This window comes from Erpetoichthys calabaricus, chromosome 13 (assembly GCF_900747795.2).
Source record: "Erpetoichthys calabaricus chromosome 13, fErpCal1.3, whole genome shotgun sequence".
NCBI classification, from domain to species: Eukaryota; Metazoa; Chordata; class Cladistia; order Polypteriformes; family Polypteridae; genus Erpetoichthys; species Erpetoichthys calabaricus.
The window spans coordinates 65,265,424-65,283,111 of NC_041406.2; the positions used below are offsets into that span (position 1 = coordinate 65,265,424).

The 17,688-nt window shown below is 37.3% G+C and overlaps 1 protein-coding gene across 4 annotated transcripts in view; it reads right to left on the minus strand.

The window, feature by feature from the left end:
• vps50 (VPS50 EARP/GARPII complex subunit) overlaps window positions 1-17,688 on the minus strand; it is a 408,283-nt gene that overhangs the window by 119,585 nt on the left and 271,010 nt on the right. For all 4 annotated transcript variants that reach the window (XM_051936104.1, XM_051936105.1, XM_028817093.2 and 1 more), the window contains one exon: window positions 16,118-16,239. In XM_051936104.1, the coding sequence (XP_051792064.1) occupies window positions 16,118-16,239 (122 nt within the window). The remainder of the gene's footprint in view (window positions 1-16,117; window positions 16,240-17,688) is intronic.

Here is a 17,688-nt window from a genome sequence, read left to right on the forward strand (position 1 = left end):
TATCTCCAATACTCAACCATTTAAACCCCGGTACTCCATTTTAAACAAATTCAATTCTTTCACCAGGATAGATTTACCTGATTTATATAAAATAATTTCTCAACTGAGACCCTCCACCTGCATCCTTGACCCAATACCAACAAGTTTTTTCAAAGAAGTATTGGGCCTGCTAACTGATAGTATTCTTGACATAGTAGACTATGTCTTAGACTGTCTTAAGACTGCTGTAGTTAAACCCCTGCTCAAGAAAAATAATCTTGATTCCTCTGCTTTTGAAAATGTTAGACCTATTTCTAACCTGCATTTCTTAAATAAAATTCTAAAGAAGGCAGTCATTATGCAGCTTAATGACCACCTCAATAAACATGCTATTCTTGATAAGTTTCAGTCAGGTTTCAGAACAAATCACAGTACAGAAACTGCACTTGTTAAAGTAGTAAATGACTTGCGGGTAAATGCAGACAGAGGCTGTTTATCTGTTCTCATCCTCTTAGATCTGAGTGCCACATTTGATACCATTGATCACAATATTCTTAGAAATAGCCTTAGTCAATGGGTGGGCCTCTCTGGCAGTGTCTTAAATTGGTTTGAATCCTACCTGGCAGGTAGGAAATTCTTTGTAAGTTGTGGTAACTATACTTCAAAGACACATTATATTCTACTGTATATGGTGTTCCACAAGGCGCTCTATCCTGGGTCCGCTGCTCTTTTCGATTTACATGCTTCCGTTAGGTCAGATTATCTCGGGGCATAATGTGAGCTACCACAGCTATGCTGATGATACACATCTGTACTTATCAAAAGCGCCTGATGACCCCGACTCTCTTGATTCACTGACACAATGTCTTACTTGTGTTTCTGAATGGATGAGCAATAATTTCCTCAAACTAAATAAAGAGAAAACAGAAATTTTAATGATTGTCAATAATGGATATAATGAGGTTATTAGAAATAAACTTGATGCATTAGGATTAAAAGTCAAAACGGACGAAAGGAATTTAGGGGTAACTATTGACTCTGAACTGAATTTTAAATCACATATTAATCAGATTACTAGGACAGCATTTTTCCACTTAAGAAATATAGCAAAAGTTAGACCCCTTATAACATTGCAAGATGCTGAGAAATTAATCCATGCTTTTGTTTTCAGTCGACTAGATTACTGCAACGCTCTCCTCTCAGGACTACCCAAAAAAGACATAAATCAATTGCAACTAGTGCAGAATGCAGCTGCTAGAATCTCAACTAGGAAAAGAAAATCTGAGCACATCTCTCCAGTTTTGATGTCACTACACTGGTTACCTGTGTCATTTAGAATTGACTTTAAAATCCTGCTTATAGTTTACAAAGCCTTAAATAATCTCGCTCCATCTTATATTTTGGAATGTCTTACACTCCAAATCGTAACCTTAGATCTTCAAATGAGTGTCTGCTTAGAATTCCAAGAGCTAAACTTAAAAGAAGTGGTGAGGCGGCCTTCTGCTGTTATGCACCTAAAATCTGGAATAGCTTGCCAATAGGAATTCGCCAGGCTAATACAGTGGAGCACTTTACAACACTGCTGAAAACACATTACTTTAACATAGTTTTTTCATAGCTTCATCTTAGTTTAATCCTGATGCTCTGTATATTCAATTAATTATCATGATTAATCATGGTGGCTCCAAAACCAGTACTAACCCCTACTTTGTCTTCTGTCCTTTTTCCGGGTTGGCGACCTGCGCCACCACCACCTGACACCACTGTGATGTCCCTACATCGATGGATTAAAGGCCAGAAGTCCACATGACCATCATCATCAAGTTCTTCCATGAGAACCCTGAATACCATGAGGACTGATTGAGGTCATTTATGTTAGATAGAATGCCTAGAGGGGGCTGGGCGGTCTCGTGGCCTGGAACCCCTGCAGATTTTATTTTTTTCTCCAGCCGTCTGAAGGTTTTTTTTTGTTTTTTCTGTCCTCCCAGGCCACTGGACCTTACTTTTATTCTATGTTAATTAGTGTTTCCTTATTCTAATTTTTATTTATTTTGTCTTTTTTCTCTTTCTTCATCATGTAAAGCACTTTGAGCTGCATTATTTGTATGAAAATGTGCTATATAAATAAATGTTGTTGTTATGGCAAAGATGGCATCCTACAACACTCATAGTCACTGAGCTCTTCAGTAGAACCCATTCTACTGTCAATATTTGTCAATGAAGACTGGAAGGCTATGTGCTTGATTTTATGTAACAACTACCAATGGGTATGGCTGAAACACACAAACTCAATAATTTTGATAAGTGTCTACATACCTCTGGCCACACAGTATATCTCAAAGATTGTTAAACACAGCAAAATGACACGTGTGCCTTCTTTTCATTAAAACTGTTTTCTTCAGAATTAAATTATAATGTAGAATATACAGTATTAATTCCCATTAATTTAGAAATTTAAAAATAAAGACATGGTCTGGAATAGGCAATACAAGAATAACACACAGTCAAAGCCAAATAAATGGTCCATGCCACCTGCAGCTACTGTAGCTGTGACATGCATGCCAGGCTGTCTTACTAGCTGCAAAATGGTTTTTCATGTAGTAGATAGTATCCCTTGTAGAAATGAGGAAATGTGCAAAATCCAAACAGACAAAATCCAGGTATGGGATTTGAACCCAAGATGCTCGGTTCATGAAACAGCTGAGCAGCTGTATTGCTCTCTGCTCAGAATAGGTTTTAAATATACAGAGATTGAGTCCCCAGGGATCACTGTAAGAAGAAAGGCCAAACAGAAACATAGTGAAGGACATGCTAAGTTTAAAAAAAAAAACAAAAAACAAACAGAATAATCATTAGAAACTATCAAACAAAACAAAAGGGAAAACCAAAAGAAAAAGTCAGGAGCAAATGGTAGTTCTAAATCCAAATCAGAACCTATCCATTTGACCTGCTTGAAAAATAAGCTAAGCATTCTAGAGGTTTTTTTTTTTTAAAAGATTCTATCCACTGTGGGATGATGGTACTGTATATGGTGTGTGACGGTATGGGTTGGCTCCATGCTCCTGTCATGTCCAGGAACCTCTCATCACACACCCTCCAACCTTCTCTCAACCCAGTGCAACTGGTGGCACAGGTCCATGGCGTGGCCCTACATTGCACTAATAACAATATAAGCACTAAAACCAACCCTTCCATAAAACAAAACCCAATCCCCCCGTGTAAAATTGGAGCATAAAAAGATCAAGAACTTTAAAATGACAATAAAACAATCAATAAATAAATGTCCACTAAAAAGATCAACTCTAAAATCTCCTCTACTGGCTTCTAGCAACAGAAAGGCACTTAACCCACTTGTTGATTCCTTCTCAGTTATTTGTTCCTCACTGCCTTTGCTCATCCTACCACTACAACCAAACGTGATGGTGCAGGTTAGCTCCATACTCCTGTCGTGTCCAGGAGCCTCTTGAACCTGCCACTGTCTGTGCAGTAACCGAGATGAGCCATGCAAATGAGGACACACAAAAAGGAAGGAGTAGGTGCAAAAAGGTGAGAGTGTTTTTTATTAAAATCAATCAAAAAGTGTCTAAAAAGCACAGTGCTCTCTTCACCAGTACATAAATAAATAATCCTTTAAAACAGTGATGACCTATGAGTTTAAAATCCAGAATAAAACGAGGGTCAAACCAACAGTCATTGGGTCCTTAGTGTTCCTTTTGATCTTAGACGAGCCTCGCACCACTCCCTCTTTGTCTCCGAATTCGTCTTCGAATTTCCGCCATTATTTGCTCAGCCGGAGGAGACTGAATCTTCGCTCCATTGTAGGGCCTACGACTGTGCTGCCTTACCCTACACTGGCTAGCTGACTCATCCTGCCTCTCCTTGTGATGCTGCTCTCATGGCTATGATTCTGTTCTTTCTTTGCTGTTCTGTCTTTTTCTGTATTTCTCTTTATGTTCTATCCCACCAGCTTATTTAGGTGCAGGTGCGACTTCCCACTCCACCTGAGGAGCAACTGACGTGCCTGACCGATCCACCTGAATCCACACATGTATGCAGCATGGTCAGCCAAACACCCCAATTAACCAGGGAGTGAAGCATGCCTGCCCATTGGAAGCTCTGCACATGAATATTTGTTGAAAAGCTGTCCTGCCCTGCCATGGACCACTCATCAAATGGTGCTGCTACTATATTATTAGTAGACTTTCGCTAATGTCACCAAAGCGCCAATAGTGGTCACGTGACATGTCAATGTGTGTCACGTAAACTAAAGTTGGCAAAAAAAAAAAAAAAAAAAAAAAAAAAAACTTTGTCATAATGGATAAAAATTAAAACCCCTAACAATAGTTTCTCCATGATAATAAACTATGTTGTATTAACAAAATAAAATAAATGATTATTATGACACATAATAATGAAGTTACACCTTGCCTGATGAAGGGGCCTTAGCTGCCTTGAAAGCTTGCATTTGTAATCTATTTAGTTAGCCAATAAAAGGAGTCATTTCACCCTACTTTCTCTTACATAATAATGAAGGGGATTGTATACTTATTTTACATGCAAAATGTTTCAAAACTGTTCTTATTTTCTGAAACTGGTAAAAGTTGTTATTAACATATATACAACTGTTAAGAGTGGAAGCTGTTAGAGACTCACAACTAATACTGTAGTGCTGAGTGCTTTGCTATACTTCAGTGTGAGAGTCAATGTCAATTTATTTATATAGCACATTTAAAACAACATAGGAATGCTGTGGCCAAAGTGCTTTACAATAAAAGAAGAAAAAACATACAATTAACATAAAAACATAAATAGAAATAAAATAAATGAACATAAATAAAATAAATAATAAGTAAAAGTAAGATTACATAATCACAATGAGGGAACCATCAGTATTACTGAAGGTCACAGAAAGCAAGTGAATAGAAATGAGTCTTTAATCTTGTTTTGAACAGTTCAATTGTAGACACCTCCTTTATGTAATGAGGTAAAGAATTCCACAGGCGAGGAGCAGCAGCTGCAAAAGCCCCGTCCCCCTTAGTTTTACACTTGGTACAAGGGACAACAAGAGACAACTGACCAGAAGATCTAAGCACTCTAGATGGCTGGTGTAAAGCACACAATTCAGATAAATAGGCAGGAGCAAGCCCATGTAAAGATTTAAAAACTAGAAACAAGATTTTAAAATCAATTCAAAAACTGACAGGCAGCCAGTGTAAAGAAGCTAATATTGGAGATACAGAATCAGACTTTCTTGCCCCAACCAGAAAGCGAGCGGCAGGATTCTGTACCAACTATAACCTGTGTATCAGGGATTTGCTAATCCCAGAATACAGCAAGTTGCAGTAATCAAGGTGAGAAAAGATAAAAGCATGAGTAGCTTTCTCAAGATCCCTACAAGATAAAAAGGGCTTGATCTTACCTAATTGACAAAGTTGGAAAAAGTAACTCTTGACTACAGAATTAATCTATTTCTCAAAAGAGAGGTTACTGTCAAAGATAACACCAAGACTGAGGACTTGAGGTTTGTAAAAGACAGAGAAAGAGCCAAGAAGTCCAAGACCAATTTGGGCTTTAGCTGATGGACCCACTATAAGCACCTCCGTTTTATTTTGATTCAGATCAAGAAAATTATTAGCCATCCAGGATCTTAGTTCAAAAATACAGTTGTGCAGTTGATTCATTGCAGAGTTGCAGATGGGAATATAAATCTGTGCATCATCAGCATAGCAGTGAAAAGAAATGTTAAACTTACTAAAAATAGCTCCAATCGGGTGAAGGTATATAGAGAATAAAATAGGACCCAAAATGGATCCCTGAGGAACACCACATTTAAAAGGAGCAGTAGACGAATACGAGGAATTTAAAGTCACTGAAAAGTGTCTACCAATTAGATATGACCTGAACCAGTTAAGAGCAGCCCCTTTAAGACCAACAAGATGTTCAAGTCACAACAGCAATATCTCATGGTCAATAGTGTCAAAGGCAGCGGACAGGTCAAGGAGGACAAGGACTGCAGCGCCACCTGAGTCAGTAATAATAGAGATGTCATTGAATACTTTCAGGAGGGCCATCTCAACACCATGATAACACCTAAAGCCAGATTGGTAGATTTCAAATAAATTATTGGAGTTAAGGTGATCAACCAATTGATTATAAATACAGTCATATGAAAAAGTTTGGGAACCCCTCTCAGCCTGCATAATAATTTACTCTGCTTTCAACAAAAAAGATAACAGTGGTATGTCTTTCATTTCCTAGGAACATCTGAGTACTGGGGAGTTTTCCGAACAAAGATTTTTAGAGAAGCAGTATTTAGTTGTGTGAAATTAAATCAAAATGTGAAAAACTGGGTGTGCAAATATTTGGGTCCCCTTGTAATTTTGCTGATTTGAATGCACGTAACTGCTCAATACCGATTACTTGCAACACCAAATTGGTTGGATTAGCTCATTAAGCCTTGAACTTCATAGACAGGTGTGTCCATTCATGAGAAAAGGTATTTAAGGTGGTAAATTGCAAGTTGTGCTTCCCTTTGACTCTCCTCTTAAGAGTGACAGCATGGGATCCTCAAAGCAACTCTCAAAAGATCTGAAAATAAACATTGTTCAGTATCATGGTTTAGGGCGGGGGTGTCGAACTCCGGGCCTGGAGGGCCACAGTGGCTACAGGTTTTCATTCTAACCCTTTTCCTAATCAGCGAACAGTTTTCACTGCTAATTAACTCCTTTTCCATTCATTTTAATAGCCCTGTTTTTAAGGAATCAGTCCTTGAATTGATTCCTTTCTTCAGTCAGCCAAACAGAAATGATACGTGAAGCGAGCCAACAGATGACCAGCTAAACTAGGATTTCAAACTCCAACCAATTTCACTCCGAACAGTCTCTTAATGAGAAGCTGATTCTTGCTGTTAATTAAGCCCGTTATTTAATTCCATGGCTTGTTGCTGCTGTCATTCTGCCACAGCAGACATTTCCAAATCTGTTGATTTTTCTGTTTTTTCTAAAAACATTTTCAAAATGTTTTGGTGACCTGAGAGATCAACTTTACTGAGACCTTCACCTTTATTTATTTTCAGATATTGTGTGATGGGCATAGGTGAGCTGGTCATATGGTGGCTTGTTTGATGTCTCATTATTGTTTGGCTACTAATTAAGGAAAAAGAGACAATTAAGGGGCCTGAGTCAAGTTAATTAAAACTAAAGCAAAAGAAGTTAATTATCAGTAAAAACAGCTCACTAATGAAGAAGATGGTTAGAATGAAAACATGTAGCCACTGTGGCCCTCGAGGACTGGAGTTCGACACCTGTGGTTTAGGGGAAGGCTACAAAAAGTTATCTCAGAGGTTTAAACTGTCAGTTTCAACTATAAGGAATGTAATCAGGAAATGGAAGGCCACAGGCACAGTTGCTGTTAAACCCAGTTCTGGCAGGCCAAGAAAAATACAGGAGCGGCATATGCGCAGGATTGTGAGAATGGTTACAGACAACCCACAGATCACCTCCAAAGACCTGCAAGAACATCTTGCTGCAGATGGTGTATCTGTACATCGTTCTACAATTCAGCGCAATTTGCACAAAAAACATCTGTATGGCAGGGTGATGAGAAAGAAGCCCTTTCTGCACTCACGCCACAAACAAGAGTCGCTTGTTGTATGCAAATGCTCATTTAGACAAGCCAGATTCATTTGGGAACAAAGTGCTTTGGACTGATGAGACAAAAATTTAGTTATTTGGTCAGAACAAAAAGCACTTTACATGGAGGAAGAAGAACACCGCATTCCAAGAAAAACACCTGCTACCTACTGTCAAATTTGGTGGAAGTTTTATCATACTGAAGGGCTGTGTGGCTAGTTCAGGGATTGGGGCCCTTGTTAAAGTCGAGGGTCGGATGAATTCAACCCAATATCAACAAATTCTTCAGGATAACGTTCAAGCATCAGTCACAAAGTTGAAGATACGCAAGGGTTGGATATTCCAACAAGACAATGTCAAAACACAGTTCGAAATCTACAAAGGCATTCATGCAGAGGGAGAAGTACAATGTTCTGAAGTGGCCATCACAGTCCCCTGACTGGAATATCATCGAAAATCTATGGGATGATTTGAAGCAGGCTGTCCATGCTCGACAGCCGCCAAATTTAACTGAACTGAAGAGATTTTGTATGGAAGAATGGTCAAAAATATCTCCATCCAGAATCCAGACACTCATCAAAGGCTATAGGAGGTGTCTAGAGGCTGTGATATTTTCAAAAGGAGGCTCAACTAAGTATTGATGTAATATCTCTGTTGGGGAGCCCAAATTTAAGCACCTGTCTAATTTTGTTATGATGAATATTGCATATTTTCTGTTAATCCAATAAAAAATGTCACTGCTGAAATACTACTGTTTCCATAAGTCATGTCATATATCATAGGGAAGTTGCTACCAATGAGAAACAAAAATCCAAAGAATTAAGAGGGGTTCCCAAACTTTTTCATATGACTGTAATTCTTTCTAATATTTTAGCCAGAAATGGCAATTGGTAAATAGGGCGAAAACTGGCTAAAACTCCAGGATCATTTCTGCCTTTTTTTTAGACAGGGATGCACTGCAGCATTTTTAAAAAATGAGGGCACAACCCCCTAACTAATTGAACCATTAATAATGGTTAGTAAAGATGGACCCAAAACATCAAAGGCTTCCACTAAGAGGCGTGGTGGTACAATATCAAGAGGACTGAGAGTCAATTAAAATATATCTTTTGCTCCTAAAAGCTTTGTTTTTTGGTTGCTAATGGGCCGTGCAACGTTTTACAGCTTTTTTCAACTTAGAAGGTTTTGTTAGTTTTTTGCCTGCACAGAAGCAAACATAACTAAATGTCTGAAAAGGTACATGTGTTCAAATAACCAGCATCTAAATTAGGTGGATAGGATTGGCAAGTTTTGTTGGGCTGAATGGCATGTTCTACAAGATGGTTTAATTATTTGTTTTGGTAAATGAGTATTGAGAATGTGATTCTTTTGGATAAATTCCTAAAATGAAATTAGAAATTAAAGCTTTTACAAAGTGATTTTGCTATTTCTCTGCAGATCACAAAATGGATTGCTGACCATTTAATGGAGCGATGCGTCTCCCTGAGCTCATTCTCTCTCTCTGCCAAGCTTAGGCATGATATTTACTATATAAAAAAATTCTAATCTACTAAATGCGAGACAGGAAGTGCCAGAGATTGAGAAACACAAGCCTATTGGGGAAAGGTGTTGGAGAAATAATGAGATTACACATAAGGCAAGAGATATCAAGTATTTTTAAATGTATTCTCTTACTTGTCTTCAACAAATAGCATAGTAACTCTAAAAATCAGACTATTTTGAATATGTGACATTAAATGGACACAGCAAAAGAGTGTACTGTAGATTTGTGTATCCATGTGCCTTGTGAAGGGCTGGTGGTCCATACTTATTTAATCATTGCTGATTTATAAATCTTTGACATGTACAAAAGCGAAAGTGGCCTTTTGCTCTCTGAATAAAAAACTTAGAGCCCTCAAAGACATTTAGCTGCATAATCAACTATGCAGACTGTCATGAAATTAACAAGACTGTTATTAAAGAAATTTTTATTGTAAAAATTAAAACATGAAGTCCTTCCAATCTTGGAAGTTGTTTTTAAGAGGTATGTCAGTATATCAGTTATGGCTCTTTTAATGTGTCATTATTATCAATCAGGTTCTTTAATTATCTGACAGATCATATTTTATGCGAACAAGTTAACTACTAATTTCTAATAATCTGTGATTTTTGACAAATATTTTTAGGGATGGTTGATTTTTTTTTTCTTGGCTGCACACATTTTTGCATGCTAGCTGTCAAGCTTTTTTATTTAATACATTGGTTAGGATTATGACGGGATCACATTATTTCAACTAAATAATGCATGTTACAATTTAAATTTCTTTCACTATGGCTTCCTATTTGCTAGTAGCAAATATGTTCAAAGAGCAAAACAGACATATATTTTGATTTGCGTGCTGCCAAAGGGAACACATTCTACTCTGGACATAATATATTCGTATTCTCCTAATATTTGCTTATTAAAATCTATTGTACCCTATGTTGTTCTTTTCATAATTCAGTTTGATGAATTTAGTAGCAGGACTGTCTGTACTTATTAAATGTTAGGACAGTTCAAGTGCTGTGACCAACAATATTTTACAAGAAATATGGACTTTTAGCACTCTGTGAAATCACATGCCCTCATCCTATTTCAGTAAACCATTATCTAAGCATCTGAGATGTTCAACAGGAACAAAGCTTCATGCTGCGTAAAACCTTTATTTTTCTAAACATGTCACTGTACAAGGAGTCCTCCATTCACAGAAAACTAAACAGATGACAACCATTAATAAATTGATAAACATAGACAAATTGAGGAAATTGAGTTAAAAATACAGTAGAGAAAATAACGGAATCAGAAAAACACATTATCAGTGTCATGGTTTAGACCAGTGGTTCTCAAACTGTGGGGCGGGCCCGTCTAGGGGGGGTGTGAAATAACAAAAAGGGGGGCGCGAAGATGTGAAAAAAAGAAAACAAGAAATGAAAATATGAAAAATACATCTACTGAAATCAAAACAAATTAACTTAAACTACATTCTGATACTTGGAAAAATAAATATAGAGTTAGATAAATGTTGATAAAAGTTAAGTAGTGTCGCAGGTGGCTTGGGGGGCAACCCGGCCAGGACGCGCCGGAGGACCGGAGGAGGGCTTACGCCTCGCCCAGACCACGTGGCAGCAACCGCCCTAGCGGCTATGCCTTGGGAGCCCTGGACCTCAGCACTTCCGCCACACCCAGAAGTGCTGGGGGGGAAGACGATCAGGGACACCCGGAGTGTTTCCGGGTGCACAGCCGGCACTTCCGCCACACTGGGGAGTGCCGGTGGAAGATTGTCGGGAGGCACCTGGAGCACATCCAGGTGTGGATAAAAGGGGCCGCCTCTCTCCATTCAGGGGCTGGAGTCAGGAGAGAAGAGAGGGCAAGGTCTGGGAAGAGAGACAAGGAGGCGGCCTGAAGAAGTGAGGCATTGTTGGTTGGCCAGGACTTTGGGGTTTGTTGTGCACAATTGTAAATATGGAGCACTTGAATAAATGTGTGTTGGGTGATTTGAATGTGTCCGCCGTGCTGTGTCCGGGTCATCTTCCACAGTAGGTATAATAAAATATGCATCTATGATATATCATTAATTAAAAAAGAACAAATTGGTATTAGTGGGCTCCTTTCAAAAAAACGTTAGGGGTGCACGATTAAAACTGTTATGAAAACTCGGGTCGCAAATACTTAAAGGTTGAGAATCGCTGGTTTAGACAATGTATAAAAAAGTATTATGTATTTCACAAATGTTTTCCTGGAATTACTTCCTTTGTTTTTGGTTGGTGGTTGATGGGGGTTCCTTATTACTACTTGCTCAGTTAGTCTGCACTGGCAGTACAATCAGTAAGAATTAAGTTGTAAAAAATATCATTAAGCATTCTGATGTTTCCCAGCTCGACGTATAAAATCCATTTTACAACATATCTTTATATTTACCAGAATGCTGCTATTTAGAAGAAAAAAAAACACAAAACAATTTGCTGTTCAACTGTCCTTAGCTTTATATAAAGCACTCATGCTTTTTCATATTTAAGAGTTTTATAGCCTTTTTAATTTTAAGTTCAAACATTGTGAACTTTTTTTTTTAATGTAGTAAATAATAAAATAACTATTACAAATCATTATTTCCTTGGGTCAGTACTTTGGTGAACAAATTCCTCTAGCTGTACAGTAATAGTTTTCAATAGGTCTCTGGTATATTTATAAAACACATTTAAGCAGTATTTCCCATACCTCCTTGCAGATCTTTAAGACTTTTGAAACTTTGCAATAAACCTTCAATGAGATTAAGGTCAAGATTCTGAATGGGCTACTCTGATATAATTATTCTCTGATATAAAATATATATCGTTTTATTTTATTAAAACAAATAATGGTATGCCCTAGAACTGTGCTTTAAATTTGTGTGCTTTTTGAAAAACACAATGCAGCTTTAGTTTATGACAGAGACATGTAGGTTTTTATCCAGTCTTTTGACACAGTTTGCCTAATTCATCTTTCTGTTACTCGTGACAGAAGTTATGCTTTGAAATGAAGGCCCAAGTACTGTCCGATTTTACACACGTCTGTGTGGATTTTCTTTATGTACCCTGTTTTTTTCTCACACTTCTCACATGGTGGCTATTTTATTTAGCAACTCTAAATTGTCCCTTACACCACATACTGCAGGGAAGGAGTCTAGATTCCACCCCTGTGACAATATTTTCGAACAGGTGAATTACAGAAACGAATTAAGTTTGATATTGTTGGAGTGTCTTTATTAAAATAACTTTTTAATAATACATAGAAGGCAAGGGCAGTATCTTAACACTAGCAGACTAAGAAGATGGTCCCTATTTTTTAAAGGGTACGTGGGAGTTGCTACCCGAGTTTGAGTTCTGGGGGCCAAGACAGTTATATTTATTTACTTAGGATTAAGACACATTTGTTTGAAACTGGCATTGGCCTCCATCAGTGGTATATTTTGTCTTCCTCCAGTTCATTAATTTCATGAAAAGAACATCAGTGAGGCTAAAAGAATATCCTGAGAACATGAATGTTGCGTCTTTGCTTTTTGCAGATGATGTGGTACTCTTCACTTTATCTGAATGTGATTCTTAGTGCCACACTGAAGTGGATAATGATCAACCACGGCTTGGCTAGCATAAGAATTAGCACACCTCAAAAACTCAGATCATTGCCGAGAACAGAAGGTAGTGGTGAGGAGACATTAAGTGCTGTCCTTGTTATGTTTCTGCCAAGGCTTCATCCCTGGCTCAAGTATGGTTTCTGTTTTATTACATTTTTTTCTTTTAAATTCTGTTTTGTAAATAATGTTGATTTTGTCTTTCTTTTTGTATGATTTTATTAATTTGTATTAATATTTTTATATTTTGTTAACTGAAAATGTGGCATTTATCTAATAAACAATATAAAGCTGTGTGTGTGTGTTTGCTCTTTGTATAATGTCACACCTATGGTCCCATCTCAACAAAATTTTGAACACATATCCCACTTTGTCAGGAAGAGACACTCGATTACTTTTGATCCCAAATTTTAGGCCCCGTGGGTACCTTTGGTTTTTGGGTTCCATTTTACTTCAGTGAGTTTTAAGGACAGTGCCTTTCTCAGATTTTGAGACCTGAAATAATTTAATTTATCACTGGGAGGATACACTTTAAGAAACAACACTTACAGAATTTAGATACCTCTTCCTCAAAATTACTTACTCGGGAAACACCGGGTTCTGCTGGTAGTAATCTACATATGTAAAATGCTAAAGGTTGTGTCTGTCATGCAATTACTCGCAAACCACTGGGGCTACTAGCTTGATCTTAGTCTTAAGTCAAAGGCTTTTGACATGATTGAGACTTTTGAATCACAATATTTGGCTGACTAAAAATGGTACAAAGTTATTGGACTTTGCACCTTTCTTATGGCAAACTGCATAGGCAAATGGAGGGAGAAGGTGACATGGCACAAAGAAAAAGAAGAATAGTGTCTGCTGGGCATGAAGCACATTTTAGAAACCGTTTACTTGGTAAGAAGAAGATGAAGTACAACCCAGGCATTGGCTGCACACTGAGTTTGAAGCAAATCACAGAAGCTGCTTACATAAGAAGAAGTAGTAATAGTTCTCAGGGTTTGTGTCTTTCTTATGGCAAATTGCATTGCAAAGGAATCTGGGGTTAAGTCTTTCTTCCGGCTAAATTTTCGACAGGGTGACATGGCAGAATGGAAAAGCACTGCAGTAACATATGGTGAGGGTCAGGCACTTTGCAGAGGCTGACCATAAGGAGACTAAAAATAATACCATCAGCATCTGCTGACCATCAAGTGCAGGATACAGGATGCAAGTGCAACAAATACAAACACATGTCTTCACAAACTGAGCTGTACTTGGGTGTTCACAGCTATAAGATCTTTATGCTTGTAGAAGAGACTGATAGATACTGTTATGGCAGAAGATCAAGGGCGGCAATCACTGCCACCCGACAAGAAAACGCTGGAGACTCTTAAGTGAGGAACTCCTGAAGAAGAACAACAGTGTCACCTGCTGAGTGCCAGATACAGTAAACAGAATCCATGTGCCACAAAGACAGACAAATGCCTGCACTATCTGAACTGTGGTCCTGACATTAAACTGATCAGTATGATGGCAAAATACTGTGCTGCACACCATGGTGGAGAAAAAAGAATTCCAGCAGTGACATCTTCTGAGCTTTAGGTCAAGACAACTTCTGCCCATATGCAAATGCTGTTTTTTTATACTCTTACATTAATGTTTGCTTGAACAGCACTACTTACACAGGTTACATCAGTGATATGTTCACTGTGGGCCAATATTTTTTCTAAATGAAAAAAAAAAGTGGCTAAAATGCAAATGTTCAGCTTATTCTACATGAATCACCTTTACTTGAGCATCAGAGGGGTGTTTGCGCACCAGTTACTATTAATTTTTGTGGTGCTTTGTCCTTCTAGTTATATTCCTTGTGTCTTGTATGTAAAACCTAAGAAGGTGGGGCCACATATTTATGTAGCTGGGGTATTGGCCCTAGCTAGTACTTAAAGAGAAGCTGAAGATTGGCTCCTGCTTTGAAGATATGGTAATGATAATGGTTTGCTGATTATTGTAATTGCTTGCTTTTTGCTTCTTTTTTCTGTATTGAATATTTTTGTTTTTTTGAATATTAAATATAAGGAACTTTTTTTTTTGCTTATCCTCTGGACTAATATTTTCCCTTTTCCCTTTCCTCTATTCTGGACATTTTAGGACAATGAACTTTTTAAAGCATCAATTCCATATTTGGGCATGTGTAGGCCAGATGCCTGCCATTTGAGTTTGAGAGAGGCTGCTGGGGTGAGGTCTATTTATGTAACCAGACCTGCAAAGAAAGGAGGTTTGGTTTCAGATACTTTTGAGGCCTGCATCCACTTTTTAAGCTTGTAACAATCATAACAATCCTCAGTTTTGGTCAAGGGCTTTTGAGACTGAGTCAATAACTGAGGTGGAGGTTGCTGAAAGGAAGTTTTTGCACAGGGCTGCCTGTCTCATTCTCTTTGAAAAGGGAAAATATTTGGTAATCTAGAAACACCTTGGAGAGAGTCTTCAGCTTCTCTGGACTGAAGTTAATTTAAGGGGTGGTCTTATATATGTACTAGAGACCTGGAAAGACAGTAACAAACAACAAAGCTGAAACTTAAAATTCCATCTCTATATTTAGTTAATATATTAAAAGAACCACACTTTGTTACATATGCTCGTATACCAAAGGCAGGGAATTACAGATGTTGTTTTGCAGGAAAAAAACTGAGGTTATTTGAACTTATTCATTAACACTTAACAAATCTAAAAATCCATTAAAACTATGCATGTTCTATAATTAACTGAATAAAAGAAATCTCTTACTTTTATAATGGAAGGTTAAGTGTTGATGTCAGAGAAAAAAAAATGTGAAAAGTATTCTAGCCCTAAGGTTCAATGTATTTGGTACAACCAGATCTAAAATGGTCACATCACAGTTATTCATGAGACATTATCCAGAAGTCTATTTTTAAATTATATACTGATTTAATGCATCATATTTAAATAGGGGGTATTGGAAGACTTTAAATTTCTGCTCTAAGTATAAATATGTTTCACTGCTTTCTTGTATGCTTTTTATTCTTTAAATAATTAAAATATTAAACATTAATTTCGAGAAAAAAGACCACAGTAAATTTTATACAAAGGTATTACAAGCATGCATTGCAAATGATCATGTTTTAATGAATGTAGATCTCATCTTTCTTAACCATTCAAGCCTACTCTACAGATTTAAATATCAGAAATATAAAATCCCATGAACATGCAAAGCCTGATCTGGGAAGCACTGAGTTTTGTCTCCCCAAAACCACTAAGAAGATAATATAACACCACTTGAAAAAATAATGAAGTTTCTTATTTGTATAAAATTAATAAGACACACTCAAACTATACATGCACATTTTTTTTATTGTTGACATATTTAACGTAAATGTTGCTTACCATGTCATTTCGGCCAAAGAATGTGTAGACTGCATACAGGTAGTAGTCAAATAACTGGGACATACAATGAATGACATCAAACGCAATTGGTTTTAGGATATTCATCATTTGCATATATTTGCCTGAGAAAAAAATAAAACACAAAGTAAAGCTGCTATGAAGTTTTGCTCTGGCATACCCTAAAATGTGAGTAATAAAAATGGAGGGACGGATTTACAGTAGTTGCATGCATCTTGCATTACTCAAGACAAGTAAAAAATAGCCACTTCTAAGGATCTTATTATGAGCAGCTTTAAAGATTAATATTTGTTTCAAGCTCTGATGGAACAGACAAACAAATCTAACATTTGCATGTTTTTATATGCAGCAGGATTACTGCTTATCATGGTAGTGAGAGTGAAGTCTGACCATAGCGACAACATAAGGAAAATGTGCTCTCTATGAATTAACTTTTTTTGTGGAAGTTGGGGGCTTCTTTTTAATTCAGCTGTTTGTGTGTGCAGTGGAATGATGCTTTGCTGCTGATGAATTTCAGGGGCAGCCTAATAAGTAGATGGTAGTGTAACAGAGATAACAGGTAACACTGAACATTTAATACACATTTACATTTATTTGCTTGGCAGACACTTTTATCCAATGCAACTTGCATCACTATTTATAAACTTTTACAGGAATAAAAAGATACATTAAGAGTTTGATCCTTAAAATTTGGATAGTGCCAAGGGTAATGTTGTTATGGTATGGACTCTCAAACATGACAAAAAGCAGAGAATAAGGCCTTCAAAGAGACCATAAAGGCAGGCCAGCCTAGAAGAAGCTAACCAAGTTTAGCTTACTCTCAGCTACCACTAGGAGGATTCAGCCTGAGTAGAACCCAAAAAATGGAAACACTGGATTAAATTTCCAAAACCTAAGCTTAAACACTTCAAAATGCCTCACAAGAGGAAGAAACTGAGCATTTTGTTTATGTAAGGTATAGAATTAGAACCCGGATCTTTGGAACTGTGAAGTAGTATTATATGAAAAATGTGTCCTCATATAGGGCTGGAAAAGATTCAACCGAGAGCCAGGTCAATCTGTAAAATAACATATTCCATATTCTATCCATCTGTGGTGGCCCATGCAATGGTCCCGTTGCACAGTTTTAGACTCCGGGCATCTGGAGCTGTAAACGAATGATGAGGGGATGAGAGAACTGAGACACAGACAATAATGACTGTGCCAAAAAACAGCATTCTGGTTTATTCCAGATATGCCAATAACTATTTATAGTAATGTCTTGAAATTATATACAGTTCAATGCAAGAACAATAACAAAAACAAGAACAATAAGTGCAGGTGCTATATACAATAATTAAAGTGACAATTGCAGTGACTCCAAAGTAAAAAGTGATGAGAAAAAAATCCAACAAAAATAAACAAAAAGCCTTTTCTTCCTCTGTCTTCTTCAAAAAAAAGTGAAAAAATTATGCACAAAAAGAATGATGAAAAAATGAGCACCCTCAAACAAAGAATACACCCAAAAATATATACAAGGATCATGCAACAAAGAGAACAAGTGCACTCCAACA